This window comes from Aulonocara stuartgranti, assembly GCF_965226115.1.
Source record: "Aulonocara stuartgranti genome assembly, chromosome: 4".
Lineage (NCBI taxonomy): Eukaryota > Metazoa > Chordata > Actinopteri > Cichliformes > Cichlidae > Aulonocara > Aulonocara stuartgranti.
Window position 1 is genome coordinate 17,726,103 of NC_138942.1, and position 24,911 is coordinate 17,751,013.

A 24,911-nucleotide genomic window follows, 5' to 3' on the forward strand; every position below is an offset into this window, starting at 1 on the left:
TAAACTGCTCGACATCAGAGCAACATATAATGGCTTCCCGAAACTTTCTTTGCTAGCTAAACCCAGAGTAACTTTTGTCTACCACAAAGGATTCTGGGAAACACAGTTTTCTAATGAAAATACCTGTTAAATGCTCCCTTTTAGCAGAAAATTTAATCTATAATTAACAGCACTCACTAAACATGTGGCTAACACTTAAATCACTTACAAAATAACCAAAATGCTGTTATCAAACAATAAACTGCAATAAAGTTACAACATATGCTGTATAAATTAGAATGAGAATCAGAATACTTTATTGATCTCAGAGAAAATTTTGTGGCCAGATATGCTCCAAGACAGTAAGAACAGTAACTAACAAGTTAAATCAGCAGTATTAAATAAGACAATATATTGCAAAATAGCTCTAATATATAAATATCTCAACATATTACGTGAAATTGTATATAGATGAAGCTGAAACTGAGTTCCCCCTCTCATCATACTGCAGATAATTTATCTGAATTTCAGGAGCAAGGCCACACCCCCCTACATGCCACTTTCTGTTCTGTCTACATGCTCAACTTTTGCTACCTTTTTCAATTCATACACTTCTCATTAGTACAGGCGATCGCCTCTGAGGCCTTTCCCACGACATCTGCCAATATCTGCAAGAAACACTGTCAAACCTAAATGAGGATGTTGTCACAGCTAATGGACTCTTTGGTATTTTCCCTGCAGATATTAAAGAGATGCAACTGCTGTGCAGTGTACTTATGCTTTAGATGGAGGAATTGTAAGAGAGTAAGCAGTATGTGGGCATTTATGCAAACAGAGCATGCATCCAACATGCTCACATTCAGTTATTTTATTTATTTTAAATATGTAAACCCTGTTGTGAGCTCTTTGTCCTCACTTATTCATTTTTCATCATTTAGGGGGCATGTGATGACCCATGCACATGTGCCAAACTTCAATATGTAAACGGTTTTTTTAATAAAAGGTGTCAAAAGGCATACGATTCATATGCACACCTCTAGTGAACACTATGTTCATCCTGGTCTACACACCACACATGCAAACACAATTCCTTAATCCAAACTTTATTGAAAAAATAATAACGTCATAGTGTTCAGCAGACACATCGACACAACTGCTTTAACAGTGTAATGTAACACAACAAACTAACTGAACTCTCAGTTAGCAGTCCCTCACATACCCAGTCCTCCATAGTATATAATGCAATAAATATTAAGTGCTTTTTTTTGTCTGTGCACAAAACCAACACAAAAGCTTAATTTTGTTGTATTCTTTTCTTGCAACTTAATGAAGTCGAACAGTTTGTGTAAAATGACACAAAATGCTCAAAGTGTGCAAAGTTCAGTTTGAATATTCAATGCTAACACTTATCTTTTTAAAGCAAGTATCCACAAACCTTGAAATCCCACATTAAATTCATGTTTTTAAAAAAAAAAAAAAATCCAGCTCTTTTGCGACACACACTCAAATGACATCACAAAAAACATAATGTAGTAATTTTTCTGTCGTGATATGTAAACACAACAGAAACAAATGATGATATTGACCCAGTTGACACATTTTTTTCAGTGCAAGAAAATAACAAGGCATAAGTTAGTTTCCAATGTGCGTGATTGTGTGTGTTGCTCCCCTCCACCTTCATCATCTTCTGTTAAAGTCTTTGGCGATGACATTTGTTCCCCGTTTCTCCTTGAAGTTATGCATGGCGTTGACAAAAAATTCATACCAAAAAAAGGTGAAGCCTGTTGACAGCGCAGCTTTTACGAGACTGGGGGACAGGCCTTTGAAGAATCCTCGGAAGCCCTCCTCTTTGGCTATTTGAACCATGCAGTCGAGCAGACCTCTGTAGCGCCGCACCTGCACAGGACAGAAGGCAATGCTTCAGCATCAAACCCAGAGCGCTTAATCAAATATGATGAAACATGCTGTTGAGGAGCTTACCTGTCCAAAGTGAGCTCTGGCTGCTTCAAAGCCCCCCACCTGCAGTCTCTTCTTGAACAGATCGAATGGGTACGTGATTGTTTTGCTGATCATTCCAGCTCCACTCCCACAGACCAGGCTTTTTAAGTTTCCTTGAACATAAAAAGTGACAGGATTTTAAACTGAACCCTGTGCAGGTGTAAACGCTGCACAATTAAGAGTTTCCACTCACCTCCTGAGTTCCCAGCTTCGGGTTGTGGAGCCAACAACTTTTTAAAGATATTGTAGAAGAAGAACTGCAGGCCAGCGTAAGGAAACACAGCCATGAGTGTTGGTGACAGGCCGCGGTAAAATGTTAGAGTTCCTTCTGATCGCCACATTGTAGACACAGCATGTCGCAGGTTCCTGTACACCTGGAAATAGAAAACTGGGTTTCAGCAGTATACAGCGAGCGATTCTGCCTAAGGCAGGAATTCGAGAATATTTAACATGCTTTATGAATATTTCATCGTTGTAAGACTTGAAATGGTCTTCAATGCTGTTGGTAGTGTGGGAAACAAAAACTTGTTTCCAAATCCTCAAATATTTCTACATTCACCTAATTAAACGTATTTGCATATCTCTGTCCTCAACAGACAAGTGAGAAAAAATTAATACTGGATGCCCGTGATCATTTTGGGTCCTCGGGTGGCATGATTCTGTCATGGAAATCAGTGCATGGGCTCAGGAACACTTCCAGAAATCATTACATGATCCACAAATGTAGGTTAAAGCTCCCTCGTGCAAAGATAAAGTCATATGTAAATGCCACCTTCACGTTCTCTGAACCAAAGCTCATTTAAAATGGACTTTGGCAAAGTGAAAAACCTGTTCTGTGGACAGACTAATCAAAACTTTTTACTTCTTTTGGAAAATATTGATGCTGCATTCTGCAGACTAAAGAGCAGAGGCACCATCTGCATTGTTATCAGAGCTCAGTTCACAAGTCTGCACCTCTGGTATGACGGTGCGTTAGTGTCTCTGGAATTGACACCACTGATGCTGAAAAAAATATACACAGGTTGTAGAGCAATATGCGTTTCCACTTAGGCAACGTCTTTTTCAGAGAAGGTCCTGCATACTTCAGCAAGACATATGCTAAACTAAATACTGCATCTATTTGTATGTAAAGGTTTTAGAACAACATGTGCTCTTGTGCTCTGAGGGCCTCTGGATGTCTGGAGCCTGGATCTCCTCCATACCTGCTTCTTGCCCTGGAGGACGGGGCTATGGCCCCCCCCACACCCTCTAGCAGATCATTACATGAAGGAACCTTTTAAATACAAGCGCACTCATGCTCACAGGTGTACACACAGGTGCTCACAGACACAAACTACACCCTTTTTGGCTCCTACCTCAAAGCACACGGTGTGCTGTCGATCCTACGTGCTGCACAATAATATTCAATATTTAGTATTTACTGTTACTGTTGTCAAATAGACCAATACGGCAAGGCCGGGATGATCCATTTGGTAAAGTAAATCCGTTGGGCATCTTTCTTCGCCTTTAGACAATAATTCTGATGGCAAAAGAAAAAAAAAAAGAAAAAGAAAAAAGGGACAACATATGCTCCCATCCATACAAAATCCGGCAGCTGGTCTCTTCAGTTCTCAGACAACTACAGCCTGAACAGCCTGTTCCAAAGTGGTAAACAATATGTTATAAGATACGTTTCTGTTATCAAATTTAAAATGATTTAACATTTTTCTTAAAAATTTCTCAGTTTAAACACTTACTATATTTTCTGTACTCTTTAGTGAAAAAATGTGACTTTATAAGATGTGCAAGTCATTGCATTCTGTTTTTATTTACATTTTTCACAATGCACCAAGTTTTTTGAAAGTAGGACTGTAAAATAAAAACCTGTATAACGAGCTGATGTATGAAATTCTGTCAAACATTGACAGCGATCAGGATAAGAAATGATTAGTCCCACCTTGGGTTCTCCCTGAGCTGCAAAGCGTGTCCGCAGTGTGTCCAGAGGCTGGCAAACCACTGTGGCAGAGCAGGCTGCCAAGCCGCCACAGATGAAATGAACGCCTGCTGTCTGGCTGTCATACAGCGTTTTCTGATGGACCAACTCTGTCAGAAACTCAAAACTCGCAAACTGCAAATTGGACACAATAAAAGCAACTGTGTTGTTGAGATTGTTTAGAGTAATACAATTGTTCCACTTAGCCTGCAGTTCACAGTTTGCAGGTTGTACCTGGACAGCTCCGTAGCAGATAGAGAGGAGCTGTGCTGGGATGTGGCCCTTCCAGAAAGCAGACAGTCCCTCCTCTAAATGAATGCAGCGTGTTGCCTGAAATATCCCATAGTACTTCCCCTGTGGTGTTTTTGAAGACACACGCTCTATCTGCAGCTACAGGGGGGAAAATACAGATAAGAACACAACACATGACCTGCATTTATCAGGCTTCAAAAATCTCTTGATTAAAGTTGTTGTTTTTTGGGTTTTGTTTTTTTGTTTTTTTTTTTAAACTGAATGCAAATGTTTGCACATGCTTTTAGTACAGTCACCAATTGGAAGGTCACAGCTGCTACTTCACGGTAATCTTCAAAGTGAGCACGAATTCTCACTTCTGGGCTCTCTTCTCTCACCATTTGGACGCAAGTCTCACATGTTCCAAAACAAGTACACATCCTTACCTGAAATCTGATTTTAATGACATCAAAAGGACTGATGAGGGCTCTGGTGACCATCCCAGCAGCTGAACCAGCGAAGGCCGCCTCCTTTGGGGACAGAGGTGCACCCTGGACACCAGGGTCATAGCCCACCATGTCTCTACAGCCTCAGGTTTCTAGAAACTCTAATGAGACAAATGACGAACCCTTTGTTCAGTTTAACACAGTTAAAAACAAACTTTAATTCAAGTTTAAATAGATAAAGATAATCTTAACTGCATCACGTTTGGTGAGATGAGCTTGTTTTGTATGTATGATCTTAAGCACAGGTGTTTCCAAACTGTATTAAAGTGAGTATTTTGATATTTATAACAACAGTTACATGCTAGATGTTATAAAACCTCCAGTTTGGTTTTGGGGGATGGACTTTAGAACAATACACAGTAATATATAACTCCTATATACGTTTCATGAAAATGAGAAATGGGTGTTTCCCCATTTAGCACATTTCGTTTACTGAAATGTGCTAACATACATGGGAATGCAGTATATATTCTGTAGATTTTTTATACTGTTCTAACAAGCTTGAAAGTCAATATTTTATATGACCACCTTTATTGTACATCACAGCCTGAAGTCTCTTAGAAAAGCTTTCTTGTAATTTCTTTAAGTAGTCTTCCGGAGAAGTTCCCCATGCATGTTTGGGATCACTGTCATTCTGAAAGCCTCCACCATGTTTTACAGATGGCTTTTCTCCTTGTCTCCCTTCCTTAAGCATGGCTTCTTGACATCGACCCTTACACTGAGACTATTTACAAGGAGACTTCAGTGAAAAGTTGATGGATCACCTGCAGGGCCAGTTGGATCTCTCGCGCCCTGTGTCGGTCTTTACTATTTCTTAAGGACATGGCTTTCATTTGCCACCCACCAGTCCAGTTTCCTCAAATGTTTTAAGGATACACAACAGTGGTTGATAACTTAATTAGTGTGCCATTTTATGCCTGAATGACTTCATATGCCAGTGTTCAGTGGTTCAACAAACAAACTAAAAAACAAAATTTTATAAGCCTGGAGAACTATTGCTCACACCACTGAAAAAATGTCAACTATGTCTGGCTCCTCCGAAGTAAAGTATTAAAAAAACAAAACGACGGGTGGCTCAAGACTTTTTCCTAGCAGCTGTTTCCACGACATTACATTTACAGCTTCACCCACGTCATTCGTGTTTTGTTAGGTGTCTGTTAATGGCTGGTTTTCTTCCATGTTCACCATTTATAAAATTATAACACAACCATAAAATGCCATAAAGACCAGAAAAATTAAAAAGAAAAAAAACAAGACATGTGGAGGACATATAATAAGACCTTGGAACTAGCTAAACTAAGCTAAGGTAAACTAAGAACAGAGCAGGCATTAACTTGGCTATAATGGTAACAGAAGCAGACAAATATCACCGTACCTTCATGAATACCACATCAGCTCCAACAGTGAACCTCAACTGGTACAGTTCAAAATTAGTAGAACAGGAACAGATTTCTACTTCTTGCTAGCACGCTCCTAATATTACTGCCGGGTCGGAAGAGTCTCTCCAAGACGAAATATCACGTCAAGATAAGTCCCTACCTCACTACACCGTGTCAAATTCAGCAAGTAACTACTTAAAACTCACATCCTCTTTTATTTAGGACATCTATGGCGTAGACAGGCCTCGAAAGTACAAGACTAAGGCCTTCGTTTACGTTAACTTTGGGTTAGGCGAAGACCATAGGGTCTGCGGCGAAGAAAAGAGAGGAGGGACTCATCTTTCTGTTGATACTTCATCTTCGAAAGGTTAGGGTTGCGTCGAGGAAAGGCTGCCTACCAGAGCATACCTCTACCTGAGCGTAGATGTGACACATTGGCATTAAATAGGTATAATTGTCACATAATTATCCTCCATTTTTTGGTCAATTATTTAACTACCGTTTTCTTTCAGTTCGGGAAAATATTTACCCGTTTGTATCTTTCAGCGGGCGGTTATAACGCAAGTGTAGGTTGGGTATTAAACTCCACTCTGATTCGTTAGCGTCAATGCTAGCCGTTAACGTTTGGTTTCCACTACAGCTGTAATGGATGTTAATGTTGTTGAAAACAAAGCTACCGTTAGACGAAGTTTTACGTGTTCTTACACTAAACTAACGTTACCTAGTTGAATATGGAAGTAACATTGGTGTGTCACATCACAAGTTGAAGATAACTTGGCTCATGCTTGGTTGGGTGTTCGGTGAACTTTTTAGTTGACCTGGGTTGTATAATCCCCTCCATCCCTCAGTGAATGAGCCGCGGCCGGGGGCCAGCCAATTTGATGACTGTACAGGATTTTGCATGTATTGTGGTCACCAAAAGTGCCCGGATGTCTCCGACTGTGGCCTTTTGATCTGTCTCTGAAAAGCTTATATTCTGCATGAAAACGCTTGCAGTAACTGTCTGATTTCCACAGGTGACAGCCCTCCCGTGTAATTTGTTTACTTGCATCTGTAATGGAAAACTCTGCTGAAGACTACCGGATCCAGTCATTTGACCTGGACACGCAGAGGTTACTAAAAACAGCCTTGAAAGGTCAACCCTTAACTTCTTCATGTGTGTCATTTTTGGGTGCTGTAAAAAAAAAAAAAAAAAAGCACTTAAACATATTCTCTCTTTTCAGATCCATTTCTGGTGAACCTGGAGAAAGTATCCAACATCATTGTGGATCAGTCTTTGAAGGACCCCGTGTTCAGCAAAGAGGCTGGGCGTATTTGCTACACTATAGTGCAGGTCAGTAAGTCCCACCTATATATTACATTCAAGCTCCCACTTTTTGTCCACCCTCTCACTGTTATCTGCCTGACACTTTGCTTGACACTTTCTGCAGGCTGAAGCCAAGCAGAGCAATGGAAACGTGTTCAGGAGACACTTGTTGAACCGACTCCAGCAGGAGTTCAAAGAACGCGAGGAGATGAGGGCACGCTCTCTGCAGGAGTGGGTGTGCTATGTCACGTTCATCTGCAACATCTTCGACTACCTCAAAGTAAGAGGCAGAGAGAGTTTTGAGTATTAAAATTTAGGAAAGGGAAACACAAAGCAGCTTTGTTAAATCACTCTGATTAAAAATGGAACCTTTTCATTGTCCTTATTAAGAGGACATGCTGCTTTTTTTTTTTCTTGTATGTCCACACTGCAGACAAACACCTCCTCTAGCTGCATCTTGGGGGTCCTAATATGTTAACTGCAGCACATTTAAGTGTCCAGGAACAGCCACTAAAATTTGAACAGATCCTAATTATGCTGCTTCTAAAATCTAGGTCATGTCTCATTTAGTAAGGTGTTTATTCATTGGCAGTGTAAAGATGAGCCTGAAAGGTGTGGTGCTAACACACTCAGGTTCCATCCATGCTTGGAGCCACTGGCATTTTAAACAGAGTGATCCTTATTGTAAGACTACTCAATCCTGGCTTTTGTGTAAGAGAAATCAGAGTCAAGGACTTAACACAGTTTCCTTTTGTTTTATGTTGATAATACTGAGCTGCTGTAATCAAATCAAATCACTTTTATTGTCACATCACATGTGCAGGTACATTGGTACAGCACATGTGAGTGAAATTCTTGTGTGCGAGCTTCACAAGCAACAGAGTTGTGCAAAATACAATAATGTAAACAAGCAAAATACAAGAATGGCTACATCTGAAACTAATAAATATATATAAGGACTCTCCACACTGTGTTTTTTAGGTGAACAACATGCCGATGGTGGCCCTGGTTCATCCTGTGTATGACTGCCTGATGAGGTTGGCCAAACCAGACGCTCTAATGAATGAGGATGAGGTGAGGAAGATATCTGGAGAAAGTGTTTATCAGTCATTTGCATATAAGTGTAAAAGTCCTATAGTGGTTTTCCAGGACTGACTGGGGGAGTGGGGTTGTTTTGTATAGTCAGTCGATATACCTCCTGTTCCACTGGGTGGTTTTTGTCTGACTACAAATGCATATAAATCTATAAAGGCTAATAAAAAACTGAAAAATTGATTGTTAAAGCTTTCATAATTGCATTTTGGCCAATGAACCTCCACTTTTTTCTGCATAGTGGAACAGTTACCTGCACATTGTTTGACATGGATGACACTGTGTTGATTAGTTGAAAAGTGGGCCAGAGAAGGACAAAAAACCCCATCAAAGATTTAAAAAAAAATGCAGTATGAGAAGCATGGCCTCTTTTAGTTTTGCTTCAACTTCACTCTTCTCTGTGGCTGGGTGGTGAACCAATAACAGCACATGTAAGTGTAGTCCACAGATGTGTTGTAGCACGTAACATTTATACTGCCCACATTTGGGCAGTCCATGGCTGCCGACAGTTTACCCTAACCACAGCGAAACCATAATCTCCCTTTTAGTGTGACGTTCGTTTTTACTGAGGCGTCTCCACCTTTCTCCACAGGTGGACTGTCTGGTGGTGCAGCTGCATCGCATCGGAGAGCAGCTGGAGAAGGCGGACAACCAACGGATGAATGACCTGTTCTTCCTGCTGCGGGACGGCTTTCTGCTCCAGGAGGGCCTCTCGTCCATGGCCCGCCTGCTGCTGCTGGAGATCCTGGAATTCAGGGCCGGAGGTTGGATGCTCAGCAGCACCGCTCACAAGTACTACTACAGTGAAATAGCTGACTAGGACTCAAGGAGCAGGGCGCTGAGCACTAGAGCCTTCAAGCACCTTGGACACTACTCAAGCGCCACTGATTACAAAACCAGCTTTTTGAGGATAGATAGCAATATCCTCCAAGCAATCTGAGGAGGAGTTTGAGAAGATGGTGATTTCTCTAAAAAGACTAATACAATGTTCCTGACGCGTGCTGTGGAATGTGCAATAGGTCACGCGGAGCTGAAGTTGAGTTAACGAGGTTTGACCACATTCAGGTTCACTTTGTTTCAAAGACGTTTGTGTTCAGGTTTGATGCAGCCAGAGGAGCTGAGGCAACTTTTTGTTTTGTTTTTTACATTTTTAATCATTCTAGCATTCCTGTTTTGAGAGAATATGGCAACCTTAGTTTACCAAATCCAAATAACATTCCAGTCAGATAAAACCTGATTTAATTATTTTGATATTTTAGTGTAAACTTAAAATTTTGAAAAGGTTTTAAATTGCGATGGGAAGAGTTTCTGCTTACTTTGTCCTGTAAAATCCTGTTAGCGATCAGTTTGGCAGAGTCTCAATTCAGGGATTTATTTTATTTTTTTGTTTCTAACAGCAGACCGAGCGATTGGTTAAACCACTTTTCTGCAGAAACATCAGATTCCTTGATATAAAATATTTGTTAAACAAGCTGTGCCGATATAACTTGAATACCATCACATGGTACCAACAACTCCATAAAGACTGACATGTTTATTTTTACCTTAAGAGGCAGAGGGATCTGTTTTCTTCTCCTTTATCGGAGCTCCTTTTGCAGGTCAGTTATGATTGCAAAGCTCATAAAAAGTGTTTTTTCAAAACGATTTAACTTCTCTTTACACCAGCAACACTACGTTTGATAGTCCACCATGGCTTTCAGGAGTTTGCTCAGGCACAGGTGCCGTGCTGTTAAAATATTACATCTTTCAAATGTGGTTGTTTTCGTAACCACGATCTGTAGAATGTATGTTGAAATTTGACTTTAAGGCAGTCTGACAATGATAAAAACAAAGAAGTTACTTAAAAGCCGCTCATAGATGCACTGAAGTATTTTGTCTCCTGAAATCATTTTCTTTGTTAGTGTAGGGAGATTTAAATTTCAGCCGTTGCAGGTTTTTTTTCTTGCAGATTCTTGGGTCAAATGAACAAAACCAAGAAAAAAATGCATTTGTGTGTTAAACTGCAATGAGTCAAAGAAGGACTTAACCAAATCCCTAAATGACTCCACAGACCTGACTGTAACATGAATCTATTTTTTACTACACATTCCATTTTTTCTTTTTTATGATTGGGTTGTGCATTAAATGAAAGTTTGTTCTAATAAATCTTTGTAAGTTTGTATTATTTGCATTTATTATTGCAAATACAACACACTTGTACACAGTACAGCTTCCTTAATACAACAGTGACAGTAAGCCATGTTCAGTTCTTCTTTATACACGCTTCATCCCTCTGACAGCATTTTACAGTCCAAATGATTTTTATGTCTCAGCACTTTGAGCTGCTGCGGCTCTGTGCGGCTGACCTGACTTCATTCCAGTCTGTTAGTCATCAGATTTCAGTCGACGCCGTTTCGCTGCTTTCTACCACCAGCGGTAGTGAGCATAGGCTCTGTTGGCTTCAGCCATCTTGTGCAGCTCGTACTTCTTCTTCATCACGTTGCCCTCTTTGCCAAAGGCCGCCAGCAGCTCCTGGGAGAGTTTTTCATACATGTGCGTGCGTCTGTGTTTGTTGTCCCGGCACTCTGTGATCATCCACTTCATGGCGAGGAAGCGCCGCCTGTTGTCCGTGAGTGGAATGGGCACCTGGGTGGGGTCAGAGGCCAAGAGGAATGCAATTACTTGCCTTTATGCTTCGCAGATATAAGATCAGCAGATGTGTCTAAAAACCAAACCACAAAGACAAACTGTGTGTCCCATTTTTAAAGTGTGGAAGCTGTCGAAAAGCATCATTTGTCCTGTCTCCCTCTCATCAGTTATGGCAGATAGATGCCCCTCCCCGGTGCCAATTCAGCTGGAGATTTCTTCCCGTTAAAGGGGAGTTTTCCCTTCCCACTGTCACCAAATACTTTCTCAGAAGGGTCATGTGACTGTTGGGCTTCTCTCTATATTATTGTAGAGTCTTTATGTTGCCTTGAGGCAACTTGTGACTTGGCTCTATATAAATAAAACTGAATTGAATCTTATTTTTCTGTGTTTTCTGTGCAGGCAGTGGTGTGTCTCATTACTGACCTGGTAGTATTTTCCACCTTTCTGTATGCTGGCTAGCCCAACCACAGGCTTGCAGTTCTCCAGAGCCTGGTGAAAGATGGTGTAGGGGTTACACTCGATCGCTTCCCTCTCCCCCTCAGAAGCTTTGTGATACTTCTCCACCTGCTTCTTCTTTATGTTCTCCAGCGTCTAAACACAAGACAAGCAGTAGTTATCTATTTACCGTTTATTTAGACTGCTGTTGACACCTCTATTTATTATTAACATGTTTTTTTTTTACCTGTGTCATTATCTCTCTAGCCAAAACCTTGTTTCCATGTTCCATCATCATGTTGATGAATTTACTGAAAAACAAAGACAAAAATCATCACCTGACATGAACATTCCTATGAACACATCTTTCCTGTTGTTGTGAGCTGAGATGTGAGTCTACCTGATGACTGGGTCATCAAAAACAGAGCTTGAGACTCCGCTGGTGGCTGCCTTGATGGGCCTGAGGGTTTTGAGCTCGCGCTGTTCCTTCTCCTCTGCACTCAGCTCCGTCGCTGGTCGGCTGTAGGCCTCCTTGCTGACTTCAGGTTCCAGATAATAAGGGTTGTATCTGCTCCATCTCACCAGGAACACTCTGCAAACAAATGACAGAACTGAGTTTCACAAAGTTACTGGGTAGTTTGTGTCTGCTGACAGTGTCTCACTGTCAGCTGAAGAAAAAAAAATTAAACTAATCCTAATCTATCAAAAAAAAAAAAAAAACTTTTTTCGTTTCGCTAAAGCAAATGGTTATGATTGAGGTCATCACCAATTATAACTCAGAGTTAATCAATTGGACCATTTACAAGTAATCTATCACATTAAAACTGTTCAAATATTTTTCACTTTCCTATGGTCACGTATCCTTGAAAACCCTACTGTAAAGCACAAGGCTAAAACCCAAGTACACAGTAAACAGCACCACTAAATAAATCCAATAACAGACTGTCAATACACATCAGAAATGTCTCTGTGAATCAGGAATTTCTTCATTATTTGTCAGTCAATCACCAGATATTCTAGTATTTCTTCTTCTTTCTTTTTTTTTAAATTTAGGCACTCTCAGCTTCTTCCCAGAATTATATAGCTGTGAACTAAATATCTGGATTACAGGCTGCTGGTCAAACAAAGCAAGATACTCTAAAAGATGTCCACAGTCACCACCCACTTCATTTGACACACCTTGCTAGTACTGGGTTGCCTTTTGCATTAATTTTCAATTATTTTAGCATAAAGTCAAAAAGGTGCTGGAAACATTCCTCAGAGATTTGGGTCCATATTGGCATGACAGCACACACAGTTGCTGCAGATTTGTCACACATCCATTATGTGAATCTCTTGTTCTATCACAAACTAACGATGGTTTATTGGAGATGAGATCTGGTGACTGTGGCAAGTTTGAGATCATGTGAGCTTTGTGACTTGGAGCATTCAGGAAGCAGCAAACCGAAGATGATTAACTCTGGTCATAAAGAGACGTGATCAGCAAAAACACTCAGGTAGGCTGTGGTGTTTAAATGAAAGTTGGTGCTAAGGTACTCAAGGAAAAATATCCACTACACCAATGCTGACCCCACCATCCAAACGTCGCAGCAGAAATCAAGACTCATTACACCAGGTAACGTATTTCCAATCTTTTTATCGAATTTTGTTGAGTCTGTGTAAATTGTAGCCTAATTTTCCTGTTCTTAGCTGACAGAGATGGCAGCCGGTGTGGACTTCTGCAGCTGGAGCTCATCTGCTTCACCTCTCTTCCTCATTCTGATGGTCAGTTTGAACTTGAGCCGGTCGTCTTGACCATGTCTAAATGAACTCAGTTGGTGCCATGTAATTGGCTGAATAGATATTTTGTTAACGAGCAGCTGAACAGGTGTACCTAAAAACAACCGGCCGACGTATATTTGCTGATTTGTTTTATAAATAATATAAAATAATAAGTGAAAACATGCAGATATTAATTACATGTGGGATCCATTTATCATTATTTTCAAAACGATAAGATAATCTGTTGATAAAGAAGAAAACTGTCAATTCTGTCTTAATAAAAATAAAATGTGCTAAACATTACACCCTTCACCTCTTTGGGGGACTGGTTTAAATGTAATACCACAGCTAGTTAGTTTAATTTGTAGTCACTCAAATTATATTAATGTATAAATAACGTACAACTCGAAACCGCCTGCTAATGTGTGCGTGTTAGTAAAAGGGTTGTTTTTCTTTTACCTCGGCGTCCAAGGTTTTAATAATCCTGAGATGGAAGCAGCCATCTTGAAAGTGTGAGCGTCTGTTAGGACCCCGGGTTAGTAGTCTCGCAGGTGCCTTTGGAATAAAAAAAAAGCTCCTTTCTGAAAATTCTCATTTTACATTTTTAGTGCCAAAATTGAAGAACTATATATTTTAAAATTAGATTTTGTCTTTTTGTGAAATTAATTCCGACAATATTTTTTTTCTTCGGACTCTCGCGCACACGCCGGTGACATCACGCGATGTTTGTAGTGCTATGGCGTACCAGGAAGGCGAGTCGCTTGAATCTTGGCTCAGTGAGTTATTAATCCCATTTTTATTAATTAAATAGCATGGCTGATTAGCTAGACGTGTTGCTCCGCTGTGATGGAGGAGAAAATCAGCGTGTGCAGAAGCTGTCAGCGCCTCGCCGAAAGCGTCTTTCCTGCAGTTTGAGCAGAGATCCAGGCTGCCAGCCCAGTCCAATCACTGTCTGCATGTTTAGCTGAATGGGTGGAGAGCTGTAATAAACACAAGTCTTTGCCAGTGACAGATCAGTGCGTGCAGTGATTGTGCAGAGGCGCGGAGCTCCGCGGATAGTTACCCCTCGCTGTACAGCTTGAGCGCAGCTTTCATGGCAGAAACAGATGGGTGTGGGAGATGAATGCACAACACTGGAAACTGTGGACAATGCATCTGTTATTACACAGGGGAGGAGTTGTAACAGTCACTGCATTGTCGGGGTCAGCACACGGGACTCACATGTGTGTATATAGTTAATGTATATACATACATGTGTGTGTATATATATGTAAGAAATATTGTTTTGTTTTGTTTTTTTTGGCTTTTGAGATTTGGATTCTGCAAACATTTAAATAGAATGTATTGTGAAGATTAAACCAGGTAACCCAGGTTACTCAATAAGTTTGTTTACCCAAGACAGGGTTGAGTCAGTGTGTGCTGTATGTGGATGACTGGAAATCTGAGGTGGTGGATAAAGGACTGAATAAACTAAAAAACTAAAAGGATCAGCCACGTCTTTTGACAATCTGCAGAGTAAACATTGCAGAGAAGGAAGCAAGGGGTTTGAGCCCTCAAAGCTTATCACATTTCAGATTTCTCTTAGTAATTAGCCACAGAAACTTAAGGACCCCCAACCCCAAATGTGAATGATAAATATTTATTGATAATGAAGCAGTGAGCAAGGCCTCAGGCTTGGACTGGGGGAGGCTTTCACTGTGGATTGATGCCAGATACCTTTAGACTGGTTAAGGGTGGGGTGGGGCAGGATAACAAGGGCAAACAGGTGTGTGGCGCAAGTAGTTATTTATAGACGCATGACCAGGAGGGGAGTGTTTGGGGCTGTTTATGTACAGGTCTGTGTTTTTAGTTTCAGTCTTTAAAAACTTGGTTGTAGAGAAAGAATAAGGAGGCGATGGTGTAGATGCTTGTGGGATGTCTGTGAGTCTGTTGACTTCAAGTGTTGTGTTTATGTGTCTCGCATATTACCAAATAAAAACAGATTAATATTAAATACATCAAATATAAAACTAGGGACGCAGTGGTTGTGAATTCTGTGTTGATACTGATGTTTAAATGAACATTTTGGCCAATAACAAATCCTGATATTTATGTTGAATTTTTTTTTTGTTTTATGTTATTATTTGTTTTGTTTTTTTTGGTTCAGAGCTTTTCTTTTTTCCCTCATCATCACAATGGGTCAGACTAAACTCTGTGTATACAAAGTATTCAGCTGATTAGTCTTAATAATAATACATCACTGATGCCCACTATCAACAGTCCGATAATATCAGATTCTTTAGAAATATTGGTCAGAGAGGATAATTAATGCAGAACTCCTTTTTAGCCTGCTTGTTCTGACTTTGTAAGCAGGATTTTTTACTTGGAGTGAGTAAATGTCAAGCTTTATGTTATATGCAGTTTTCTGATCCAATTTCTGTTTTATTAATATAACGCAAAATCACAACTACAGTGGCCTCCAGGCGTACAATAATACAAAGAAAACCCCAACAATCAGGCAATCCCCTTTGAGCAGGCACATGGTGACAGTGGGAAGGAAAAACTCCCTTTTCACAGGAAGGAACCCATCAGATTCACTGAAGAAGATGCTACTTAAAGGCATATGTTTAGTTGGTGCAATGGTCTTTCTCTTACAGATAAAGCCACCCATCCAACAAACCGGCAAGAGGATTGGGAGTACATCATTGGCTTCTGTGATCAGATCAACAAGGAACTGGAAGGGTAACGTCTAATGCATTTTTATTTTTTTCAACTAGCACAGGAATATATTTATGGATTTATTTTTTCTTTCCGGTCTCTCTTTTTTTTTTTTTGCAGTCCCCAGATAGCCGTAACGCTGCTCGTACACAAAATCCACTCTCCACAAGAATGGGAAGCACTTCAAGCTCTGACAGTAAGAAATGCTGCACAGAACCGTCAGCAAGCACATTTTTTACGAACTGCTAAACCAACCATTCACATAAATGTCGTGTGGGCAGGTGCTGGAGGCGTGTATGAAGAACTGCGGCAGACGGTTTCACAATGAAGTCGGAAAATATAGATTTTTGAATGAGCTGATTAAAGTTGTTTCTCCAAAGGTGGGTCGTCTTCAGGTAGGTTTCGTGCTGATAAAACACGTGCTGAGTGGCTAATGAGTCATTGCTTTGTATTTCCAGTACATGGGCGACAGTGCACCTGAGAAGGTGAAATTGAAGATTGTTGAAATGCTGTACAGCTGGACCGTCGCTTTTCCCAGTGAAACCAAGATCGGTGAAGCCTACCAGACGCTGAAGAGACAGGGTATGTGTGGATGTGGATCAGTCAGATTAGCATAAAGGATATAAAGACACATCTTCCTCAGTCCTGTCCTTGCTCTCTTTGACAGGCCTTGTGGCACATGACCCAGAGTTACCGCTGGATAGGACTCTGATCCCTTCTCCTCCAACGCGACCTAAACATCCTGTGTTTGACAACGAGGACATGGGCAAGGTGAGAGATTGCCTCATCCTATTGAAATCATTTGTTTTAGTGTAAATATACTCCGTATACTTATATTATTACAACAAGCAGACTGATGTCTGTGTCTGTGTAGCTGCTTGCTGAGCTTCTCCGGAGTAAAAACCCAGAAGATCTTCAGGAAGCCAACAGATTAATCAAAAACATGGTGAAAGAGGTGAGACATGTCAGATCCTTGTGAATGAGACTATTTACCGCAGCCATTGAGTTCTTTTTCAAATGCACTTTGCACTATTTTTCTGATGTAAAGCCCTTTATTGGGTTTTATATTTTGCCAGGATGAGGCACGGGTGCAGAAGGTTACAAAGCGAATTCACACACTGGAGGAGGTGAACATCAACGTCAAGCTACTGACCGAGATGCTGTCCCACTACAATAAAGACAGTTCCACTGACTCAGACAAGGAGATTATTAAGGTGTGCGTCCATGCCATAGACTGTATATAACAGATGGAGGTGACCACTGCGATGTAACCCTGTGAGCTGCCTTTTTGAGATTGATTTTAGTCACCAAAAGTGGCCATAACTGGACAAGATGGTGCAGCTTTGAGTTATCAGCTAGCTAGGTTTGTTCGGAAACTACATCGATAGACTGCGAGATGAATCGCACAGACACAGTCACGTGCTAATTATTGCAAATGAAATAATATCTTCATTTAAAAAATGGAAGCACATTCTTGTTGGACTGTATGAGTACATTTAACCGAATGGATAGCTATGCAATGCTATACTGAATTAAAATGCTCAAAAACGCACAAACACCATAAACACAGCAGACACTTCCAGTTCAGTCATGTGATTTAGCTCAGCAAGGAGCTAACAACTAAAGCCTGCTGTGTTGATGACCCACCTGTCATTCAAATGATGGTGGATGGGTGATGATTCGGGCTTGTTTTGCAGCCACAAGGCACCTTGCAGTCATTTTGCCCATGAACCTTTCTGTTTACCGAAGTATTCTGGACACAGTTGGGAGGCCATCCGTCTGACAGCTGAAGCTTGGCTTAAATTGGGTCATGCAGTAGAACAATGACCCCAAGCACAGCAGCACATGTACAACAACAATGTCTAAAGTTGTTGTGAAGGGGGAAAATGACCTACAGGACCCATGCACGTTTTTTTTCTACTGAAAAATTTGAAATTTTAACCTCATATTTGGAACCAGCCTCAAGTGGCCATTTAAGGAACTGCAGTTTTTGGCACTTTGTGTGGAAATTGCTGGTTGGTCCCTGCAGGGGAAAAAAGCACACATACAATTCAACAGGATCATCTTCTTTATTCTTTACTCAACAATCAGAAAATGGAAAAAGTTGGAACAGATATTTTCAATTCAGTATTTAAAGGCACAGATAAAGTAATTCATATTTTGCACTCCAGTAATTTGTTTTATCATTTCATTGTGGGTTGAATGCACCGCGTTTTTTAACAAATATAGTTTGAACCTGATGTTTTCATTTGATATTTTCAAATTCTTTAATGTCTGCCAAGTTTCTAACAGCAGCAGTACACAGCAGCTGGTGTCACATCTGCACGCTAACCGTACAGCACGTCCTTTGTGTCACCTCTCAGGAGCTCTACGAGCGCTGTGACAAGCTGAGACGAGCTGCTTTCAAAATGGCCACTGAGACGGAGGACAATGACACCAGTTTAGGTTTGTCACATTGGTCTCGGTTTGACTGAGCGAGCCCTGTCTTCACTTTTTGTGCGTAAAATCTATAACCACTGACCTTCGACTCCTCAGGTGACATCCTCCAGGCCAGCGATGACCTCTCCAGAGTCATCAACGCCTATAAGAAGATTGTTGAGGGGCAACCAATCAACGGCGACAGTGAAGAATCTCTATCGACAGCTGGTCACAGCGAGAGCGGTCAGTTTTTTTGGGGGGTTTTTTGCTAAAAACTTGATTGCCCTTTTGTATCTAATACATCTGCTGCATTCTCTTTTCATGTCTGTGTCGCTCAGCAGAAACCACAGATACACTGATCGACCTCGCCGGCCTTGATGTTCCGAGCCCTCCACAGCCTGCTGCTCCACCACCCCAGCCCTCACATCCTGTCGCTGCTGATCTCACAGTGATCCCCATCCCCGTCCTGCCTCCTCCCCCCAAACGCCTCGCTGGCAGTCAGGGCAGCAGCCCGAGTCATCCCCCTGCCAGCAAGGCCTCCACTGCACTCTCTCTCCTGGATGATGAGCTACTGTCTCTTGGTAGAGCATCCCCAACGTGTCTCATTGAATTAAAGGAGCAGTTTGACAGTTTTGGAAATGTGCTTTTATTGTGTTTTAGTGAAGCGCTAAATGAGAAAACCATCTAACGAGTCATGTTTTTGTTGTATCTTATGAGAGATAAAGAAAAAAAAGTCTTGTATGATGACAAATGCCTGCATCATCTCCCAGGACTGAATGACCCGCCTACCTCTCAGAGCAGCCAATCAAAACCAAAGCTGGATGAAATCTCCAACCAGTGGAGTTCCTTGCAGGTACTCTAGGATAACTAACTGCAGATATGTAGTCAGTGTGTAACAGTGTGTAAATTATCTTTCCTCCTCCTGTCCTCCACAGGCCCCAGCAACAAGTGTTGGTATGTTTGGCAGCATAGCTTGTTCAGGTCCAGTGGTGCCACCAGCTGAGCCAGCTGTCACCCACAGTCTACAGAACCTGCAGGATCTGGCCATGATGGGCTTTTCAGATCACAAGAGGTGATCTATTCATGTTTTTCCGTCCACTGTTTATTTGAAACCTGTATTTTAAATTCTCAAAGTAGCAAGGTTTCTGCAATTCTGTCTCGTAAAGCACTAATCTGAGGCTATTTTGGCATAAATATCCGATACTTTCCAAGAACAGCATTGTGAGGTCTTATTGGCATTTATTAAATGGGATTTTCAGTTTATCCAACCAGACGACGGCCAGAGGAACCAGCTTTGGAGTGCCTGCAGCAGCACCGCCCCTCGTACCTGTGCAGGGCTCGCCCTCTTCAGCGGCTCTTCTCCAAGGACCCTTGCCTGGCTCCCCAGCCTTGTCCCATGTGAAGGCTCACAGCTTTGACTCAGCCCCAGGAAGTCCGCTGTTTCGCTCTCTGTCCCCTTGCCACCCTCCACTCCAGGGCAGCCCGGCTAGAGCCAATGAAATCTCCCTGAGCAACGTACACGTCCCTCTGGAGGCCATCAGACCGAGTAAGAGACAAAGACAGGGCTCAGCACCTGAGAGGGTAGTTAATGGCTGCCTCTGCTTGACTGGCTATTCTCTGTGTCTTCAGGTAAAGTCTTACCTGTGACTGCATATGACAAGGATGGCGTTCGCATGCTGCTCAACTTTGCTTCTGACTGTCCCCCTGGGCGGCCTGACGTGTTGGTAATGGTGGTGTCGATGCTTAATACAGCACCTCTGCCTGTTCACAATGTGGTCCTACAAGCTGCTGTGCCCAAGGTAAAGACATTAACACATCTGTTCTTTCATTGTGGGCATCACCTAGTGTTTGCTTTTGATTGGCTCCTACATTGTGACCTATCACCTACTCATTTCCTGAGCGATGACTGGAAAAGTCTCTCTTTAGATCTCTTGAAATGTTTTGTCTTATCCTCCAACCACAGGATTCATATGTAAGTCAGTGCTGATTTTGGCTTTAAAGTACTTTTTATGGATGTTTTCATTCCTTCTATTATTTTTGTACTATTCAAGATATTTGTGATGAGTAGAGGTTTGATTGAAATCCAAAGTGGCAGTTTAGCTCTATCAGATTACTTCATTTTTCATATGCTGAAATGTTATTGGATGATTGGATGTTTCTTGTCCAATAACACCTTCTAAAAATGTTTAACACAGCTTTAAAACCTTTCCAAGAACACACCCCAGTCAGCCAATAATCTTAAAACTAACTACCTAATGTTGTGAATGTCTTCCTTCTGCCGTTAAAATAGCTCTGACCCACTGGTGCATAGACAGTTCCTCAACTAGCAACAGGTCAGTGCCTTTAGCTCTTTGTTCGTGGCAGTTTTTGCACTGTGTCAGGGTGCATTGTCCAGCTGGGGGGGAACGCTGATGGAGGGAATGTCTTTGCCATAGAGGGGCGTTCTCGGTCTGTTTCTCAAGCTTCACTGCAGAGTATTGCATTATTGCAGATTGATAATAATAATGGATTGGATTGATATAGCGCTTTTCAAGGCACCCAAAGCACTTTACAATGCCACTATTCATTCACTCTCGCATTCACACACTGGTGGAGGCAGCTACAGTTGTAGCCACAGCTGCCCTGGGGCAGACTGACAGAAGCGAGGCTGCCATATCGCGCCATCGGCCCCTCTGGCCAACACCAGTAGGCGGTAGGGTAAAGTGTCTTGCCCAAGGACACAACGACCAGGACAGAGAGCCCGGGGATCGAACCGGCGACCTTCCAGTTACAGATACGCTTCCCAACCCCCTGAGCCACGGTCGCCCAAATAGACTGTTTGGGGACACTGAGCTGATTTACAGATTAGTCTCTACCCTCACCTGTAGTCACAAGCTTTGGATGTTGACAGAAAGAATAAATTATGCAGATACAAGCAGCAGAAATGAGCTTTCTCTCATTTCTGTGACTGGGTGAAGGGTGACTGGCCTCTCCCTTGGAGACAGAGTGAGGAGTACAATGATTCTGAAGGGACTGAAAGTAGAGCTGCTAGTCTTCTGCTTCAAAAGGAGACAATTGAGGCGGTTTGAGCATTTGACGAGGATGCTCCTGGGCACCTCCTGGCTGAGGTGTTCTGGGCATGTCTGACTGGGAAGCACTGGAGACCTTGATGCACATGATGAAGAGATTACACCTCTCTGGTGTCCTGGGAATGCCTTGGTGTTCCGCTGGATGAGCACTGCTTAGGCTGCTGCTTCCCTGCAAAAGTGATGGATGGATGGACTATTTTAACTGAAAGAAACTTTAATTGTTCACTAATCCACAATGTCTTAAGTTCATCTTTCACTTGTGATATCTGTTGCTCAGTCTCTTTCCTTAAGTCATCTTTCACGATGGATAATCAGTTCCATTCCTCTTTATCTAAGTTCATGCAAAGCTGATATGAGGCTTCAACAGTCTTCATAGTGTAAAATGTCCCTTTGCCACTTACAGCAACAAAAAGAAGAACTGTGAATCCTCTAATAAAGGCGTAAACGAACAGCGTTGACTCTTCCTTTTGTCTTCCACCAGTCGATGAAGCTGAAGCTGCAGCCCCCGTCGGGAACAGAGCTGGCACCCTTTAACCCCATTCTACCTCCAGCCTCCATTACTCAGATCATGCTGCTGGCCAATCCAGCAAAGGTAGATTACATAATAACACTTCCAGCGGCAACAATATACAAACAATACATAAACTATGTGGACAAAAGTGTTGGACTACGCCGTTTTATCTTTGAATTTAGGTGTTTTAAGCAGTTTTTTTTACAAGTTGGTTATTCTAAATTTCAGTGTGGTGCTGTGATGGGTGTGACCACTGCAACAAGTCAGTTTCTGTTCCAGCATGACTATGCCCCAGTGTACAAAACAAAGTGCATACAGGATCTGTTTGGTGATTGGCCAGCGGAGAATCCTGCCCCCTGAACACCTTTGGGATGAACTAGAGCAAAGATTGCCAGACAACATCATTGTCTCACATCACAGATACTCCAAAATCCTGTACAAAGTCTTCCCCTAAGAGTGGAAGCTGTTATAACTGCAAATCTATGCCTATGGATTTGGAATGGGATGCCATAAAAGCTCCTGTACCTCTAACGTATAGGTAGCCCAACACTTTTGTCCAAATAGTGCATTTTCAGAGCTGCCAATCCTTCTGCGGGAGTGTGTATAATTTGCATGTTCTTTGCTTGTCCTCGCAGGATAAGGTGCGTCTGCGCTACAAGCTGGCTTTTACTCTCGGAGACCGCCCATGCAACGAGGTCGGAGAGGTTGACCAGTTTCCCCCTCCAGAGATGTGGGGTCATCTATAGCAGCGGTGGAGACCGGCTGCTCAGCAGGGACAGGCTGGTTCATACTCCATGAAGGGGTGTGAGTGTGCGCATGTGTGTGTGTTCATATCCATCCCAGAGAGACCGGAGGGGGAACGTTTGTTATATTCTTCACTTCAGCTTTACATTCCTTACAATAGTTCATGTTTTGGACGTTGTTATTGCTGAGATGACAACGTCCATCTCAGCAATAACAACAGCAATCACTAAAAGTTTTATTGATGATTGATGCAGCGCTTGCAGATAGCTAACATAGCAAAGATAGACACTGGTATGTAAGGCCTTGGTGCTTATAGGCTATTGACAGATATTTTAATGCATTTTCCCCTAGGGGAAATGGTTTGAAACTGCAATGAATAATGCATTAGAGACTTAAAATGTTGGGTTGATCACAAAAATATTTTAAAAGAAAATAACCTTGAAGTTAGCAGAGCCTGCGCTGCAGATGTGCTTCTATTTATTCGTGTTGCTGAACATTTATACTTGAATATATCCTGAGAGTTGAAGATTAGGCTGACATGAAGGATTCAGTCAGATATCATTGCTGCAGAAAGAGAAGAGGGGCGTGTGTTTTGGATTATTCTATGGATGGATTTTGGATATGTGTGAGTAAATTGTGTTGCTAATGTAGCCCTCTGCTAGGTTATGAAGGAAACGTTGTGCAGCAGGACTTAGATGGTAATGTGTAATTGCAGAAATGCAGTTAGGAGTCCAACACTGGTTTTATTTCATGTTTTCATTTTTAAGATAAATGATTCTCAGTTAGTGGTTGTCCATAGTTTGGTTTTGTATTTTAAACATGTTTACGCTCCTCCTACCAGGCTCAGTATTGGGAGTATTTCTGTCGTAGTTATTTTCTGTTCCTGGTACGACAGTGGATCGCTAAACCCAACAAATGTGAACTGAACCAACCTGAATCTGAATCCAGAACGAAGCAGATTATTATCCAGTATGCAGCAGTGGGATGGAGGGAAACTGTACTCGGTCCTCTCCGACCCCTTTCACTTTCTGCACACCGAAGATGTGGATACATTTATATTTGTTTAGTGATCCACGCTGAGATCCCGTTAAGCCGTCATCAGATTCAATAGGAAGAATCTGTGAACTGTCATCTACAGACCTCTTGGCAGATCTGCCGGCTTTAAAACTTGGACTTTGCTACAAAAAAGGTCCTGCAGCCACCTCAGCCTGTTTTGCAATCGATAAGTTTACATTTTTTAAGTTATCTCAAAATTTCAACGTAATAACTCAAACTGCTGAAATTTAAACAAACTTCTGTAATATTTGGATGAAGTCACTTTTCTTTCAGGCCTGCTTCACAGAGGGTAGAGCAGATAATCTTGCTCTGTGGACTATAACCTGTGCATAGAGTGATTTACCAAATGCAATTTGGCAACTACAAACAGTCTGTCAAGTGTTGATAGTGAAGAGTGACATTCGTGTTGCTGCTGTAACATGTTTGATAGATGGTCGTCCATATGACAGGTTCACTAATCTGGGCTGAGGTATTACCAGGTTCTGTTAGTGGTCTTTGGGTTCACGGCCATCTTCCTTCCCAAATTGTCACGTGGGCGGAGCTATTTAAAAACAGAATCCAGGTTGTTTCAGTTTTTCTTGTTTTACAGTAACCCAGGCCAGTATTATCCAGGGACATCTCAAAGCTTTAAATATTTTTATACCCAGACTAAGAATTATGTTTTATCAAAGACTTCAGCTTTTTTTTCGGACCTTACATGCGCTCTAAAACACATTTAGACAATGTTTGATCCATTCATATTCCCACATCTCAACATAAAAAGGACCAACCAACCTACAATTTAAAGCGCTACACTGAAGGCGCTGAATACTTGAGTTCATGATTTTATTCATTTAAAATGAACTCAGAACATTCAGGGGTCTGAACGCTTTGACTTCACTGCGCCCCATCTCTGATAGTCCTCTATTCATCATACTGGATGTACAGAAGTGTGTTTACTGTACATAGCATCTAATGTAATGTACCTGCTGTTTGGTGTATGACAACTTCTGTGAAAATGTGACTTGTAGATTTGGGGAGAGTGTTAGGACTGTATATATAAAGGTATGATGTGTCATTTCTTTGCTGCATGAAAAAAATAAAGAGTCTTCATGGATGTTTGATGTTCTGAAGTCATTTTGCTTGACAAA

General features: G+C 41.6%; 4 protein-coding genes across 5 annotated transcripts; 2 read left to right on the forward strand and 2 right to left on the reverse strand.

Annotated features, from left to right (window-relative positions):
• Window positions 1–1,066: 1,066 nt before the first annotated feature.
• slc25a19 (solute carrier family 25 member 19) lies at window positions 1,067–6,429 on the reverse strand. Its single transcript, XM_082529116.1, has 7 exons — window positions 6,062–6,429; window positions 4,627–4,787; window positions 4,184–4,339; window positions 3,914–4,084; window positions 2,171–2,351; window positions 1,960–2,090; window positions 1,067–1,875 (listed from the first exon to the last, which is right to left on the reverse strand). The coding sequence occupies exons 2-7, from the start codon at window positions 4,756–4,758 to the stop codon at window positions 1,660–1,662; spliced, it is 987 nt and encodes a 328-aa protein (XP_082385242.1). The 5' UTR covers window positions 4,759–4,787; window positions 6,062–6,429; the 3' UTR covers window positions 1,067–1,659.
• mif4gdb (MIF4G domain containing b) lies at window positions 6,425–10,622 on the forward strand. The gene is made up of 6 exons (XM_082529123.1): window positions 6,425–6,513; window positions 7,082–7,200; window positions 7,289–7,398; window positions 7,496–7,651; window positions 8,353–8,445; window positions 9,056–10,622. Exons 2-6 carry the CDS (start codon window positions 7,122–7,124, stop codon window positions 9,281–9,283), a joined length of 666 nt encoding a protein of 221 aa, XP_082385249.1. The 5' UTR covers window positions 6,425–6,513; window positions 7,082–7,121; the 3' UTR covers window positions 9,284–10,622.
• Window positions 10,611–13,852, reverse strand: mrps7 (mitochondrial ribosomal protein S7). Its single transcript, XM_082529121.1, has 5 exons — window positions 13,747–13,852; window positions 11,927–12,118; window positions 11,774–11,837; window positions 11,515–11,682; window positions 10,611–11,088 (listed from the first exon to the last, which is right to left on the reverse strand). Exons 1-5 carry the CDS (start codon window positions 13,788–13,790, stop codon window positions 10,867–10,869), a joined length of 690 nt encoding a protein of 229 aa, XP_082385247.1. The 5' UTR covers window positions 13,791–13,852; the 3' UTR covers window positions 10,611–10,866.
• A 13-nt stretch (window positions 13,853–13,865) lies between these two features.
• Window positions 13,866–24,877, forward strand: gga3b (golgi associated, gamma adaptin ear containing, ARF binding protein 3b). 2 transcript variants are annotated; one of them, XM_082529112.1, is made up of 17 exons: window positions 13,866–14,063; window positions 15,924–16,008; window positions 16,105–16,180; window positions 16,266–16,364; window positions 16,443–16,566; window positions 16,652–16,755; window positions 16,859–16,939; window positions 17,061–17,198; window positions 18,348–18,429; window positions 18,520–18,645; window positions 18,741–18,983; window positions 19,173–19,255; window positions 19,338–19,474; window positions 19,662–19,948; window positions 20,032–20,201; window positions 21,952–22,062; window positions 22,617–24,877. In XM_082529112.1, exons 1-17 carry the CDS (start codon window positions 14,024–14,026, stop codon window positions 22,725–22,727), a joined length of 2,097 nt encoding a protein of 698 aa, XP_082385238.1. In that variant the 5' UTR covers window positions 13,866–14,023; the 3' UTR covers window positions 22,728–24,877. The 2 variants fall into 2 exon arrangements, with proteins under 2 accessions (XP_082385238.1, XP_082385239.1); XM_082529113.1 differs by having other exon boundaries at window positions 18,744–18,983.
• The last annotated feature ends 34 nt before the right edge of the window (window positions 24,878–24,911 follow it).

Coding starts and splice junctions, on each gene's coding strand:
- mif4gdb (XM_082529123.1), top strand. CDS start 7,122: ATGGAAAACTCTGCTGAAGACTACCGGATCCAGTCATTTGACCTGGAC. Junction 7,399..7,495: donor TTTGCTACACTATAGTGCAG/GTCAGTAAGTCC, acceptor CACTTTCTGCAG/GCTGAAGCCAAGCAGAGCAA. Junction 8,446..9,055: donor CTCTAATGAATGAGGATGAG/GTGAGGAAGATA, acceptor CTTTCTCCACAG/GTGGACTGTCTGGTGGTGCA.
- mrps7 (XM_082529121.1), bottom strand. CDS start 13,790: ATGGCTGCTTCCATCTCAGGATTATTAAAACCTTGGACGCCGAG. Junction 12,119..13,746: donor TTAAAACCTTGGACGCCGAG/GTAAAAGAAAAA, acceptor ATTTGTTTGCAG/AGTGTTCCTGGTGAGATGGA. Junction 11,838..11,926: donor TTTGATGACCCAGTCATCAG/GTAGACTCACAT, acceptor TTTGTTTTTCAG/TAAATTCATCAACATGATGA.
- gga3b (XM_082529112.1), top strand. CDS start 14,024: ATGGCGTACCAGGAAGGCGAGTCGCTTGAATCTTGGCTCA. Junction 14,064..15,923: donor GTCGCTTGAATCTTGGCTCA/GTGAGTTATTAA, acceptor TTTCTCTTACAG/ATAAAGCCACCCATCCAACA. Junction 16,756..16,858: donor ACAACGAGGACATGGGCAAG/GTGAGAGATTGC, acceptor GTGTCTGTGTAG/CTGCTTGCTGAGCTTCTCCG.
- slc25a19 (XM_082529116.1), bottom strand. CDS start 4,758: ATGGTGGGCTATGACCCTGGTGTCCAGGGTGCACCTCTGTCCCCAAAG. Junction 2,352..3,913: donor CAGCTCAGGGAGAACCCAAG/GTGGGACTAATC, acceptor TTCTATTTCCAG/GTGTACAGGAACCTGCGACA. Junction 1,876..1,959: donor CCAGAGCTCACTTTGGACAG/GTAAGCTCCTCA, acceptor TGTCCTGTGCAG/GTGCGGCGCTACAGAGGTCT.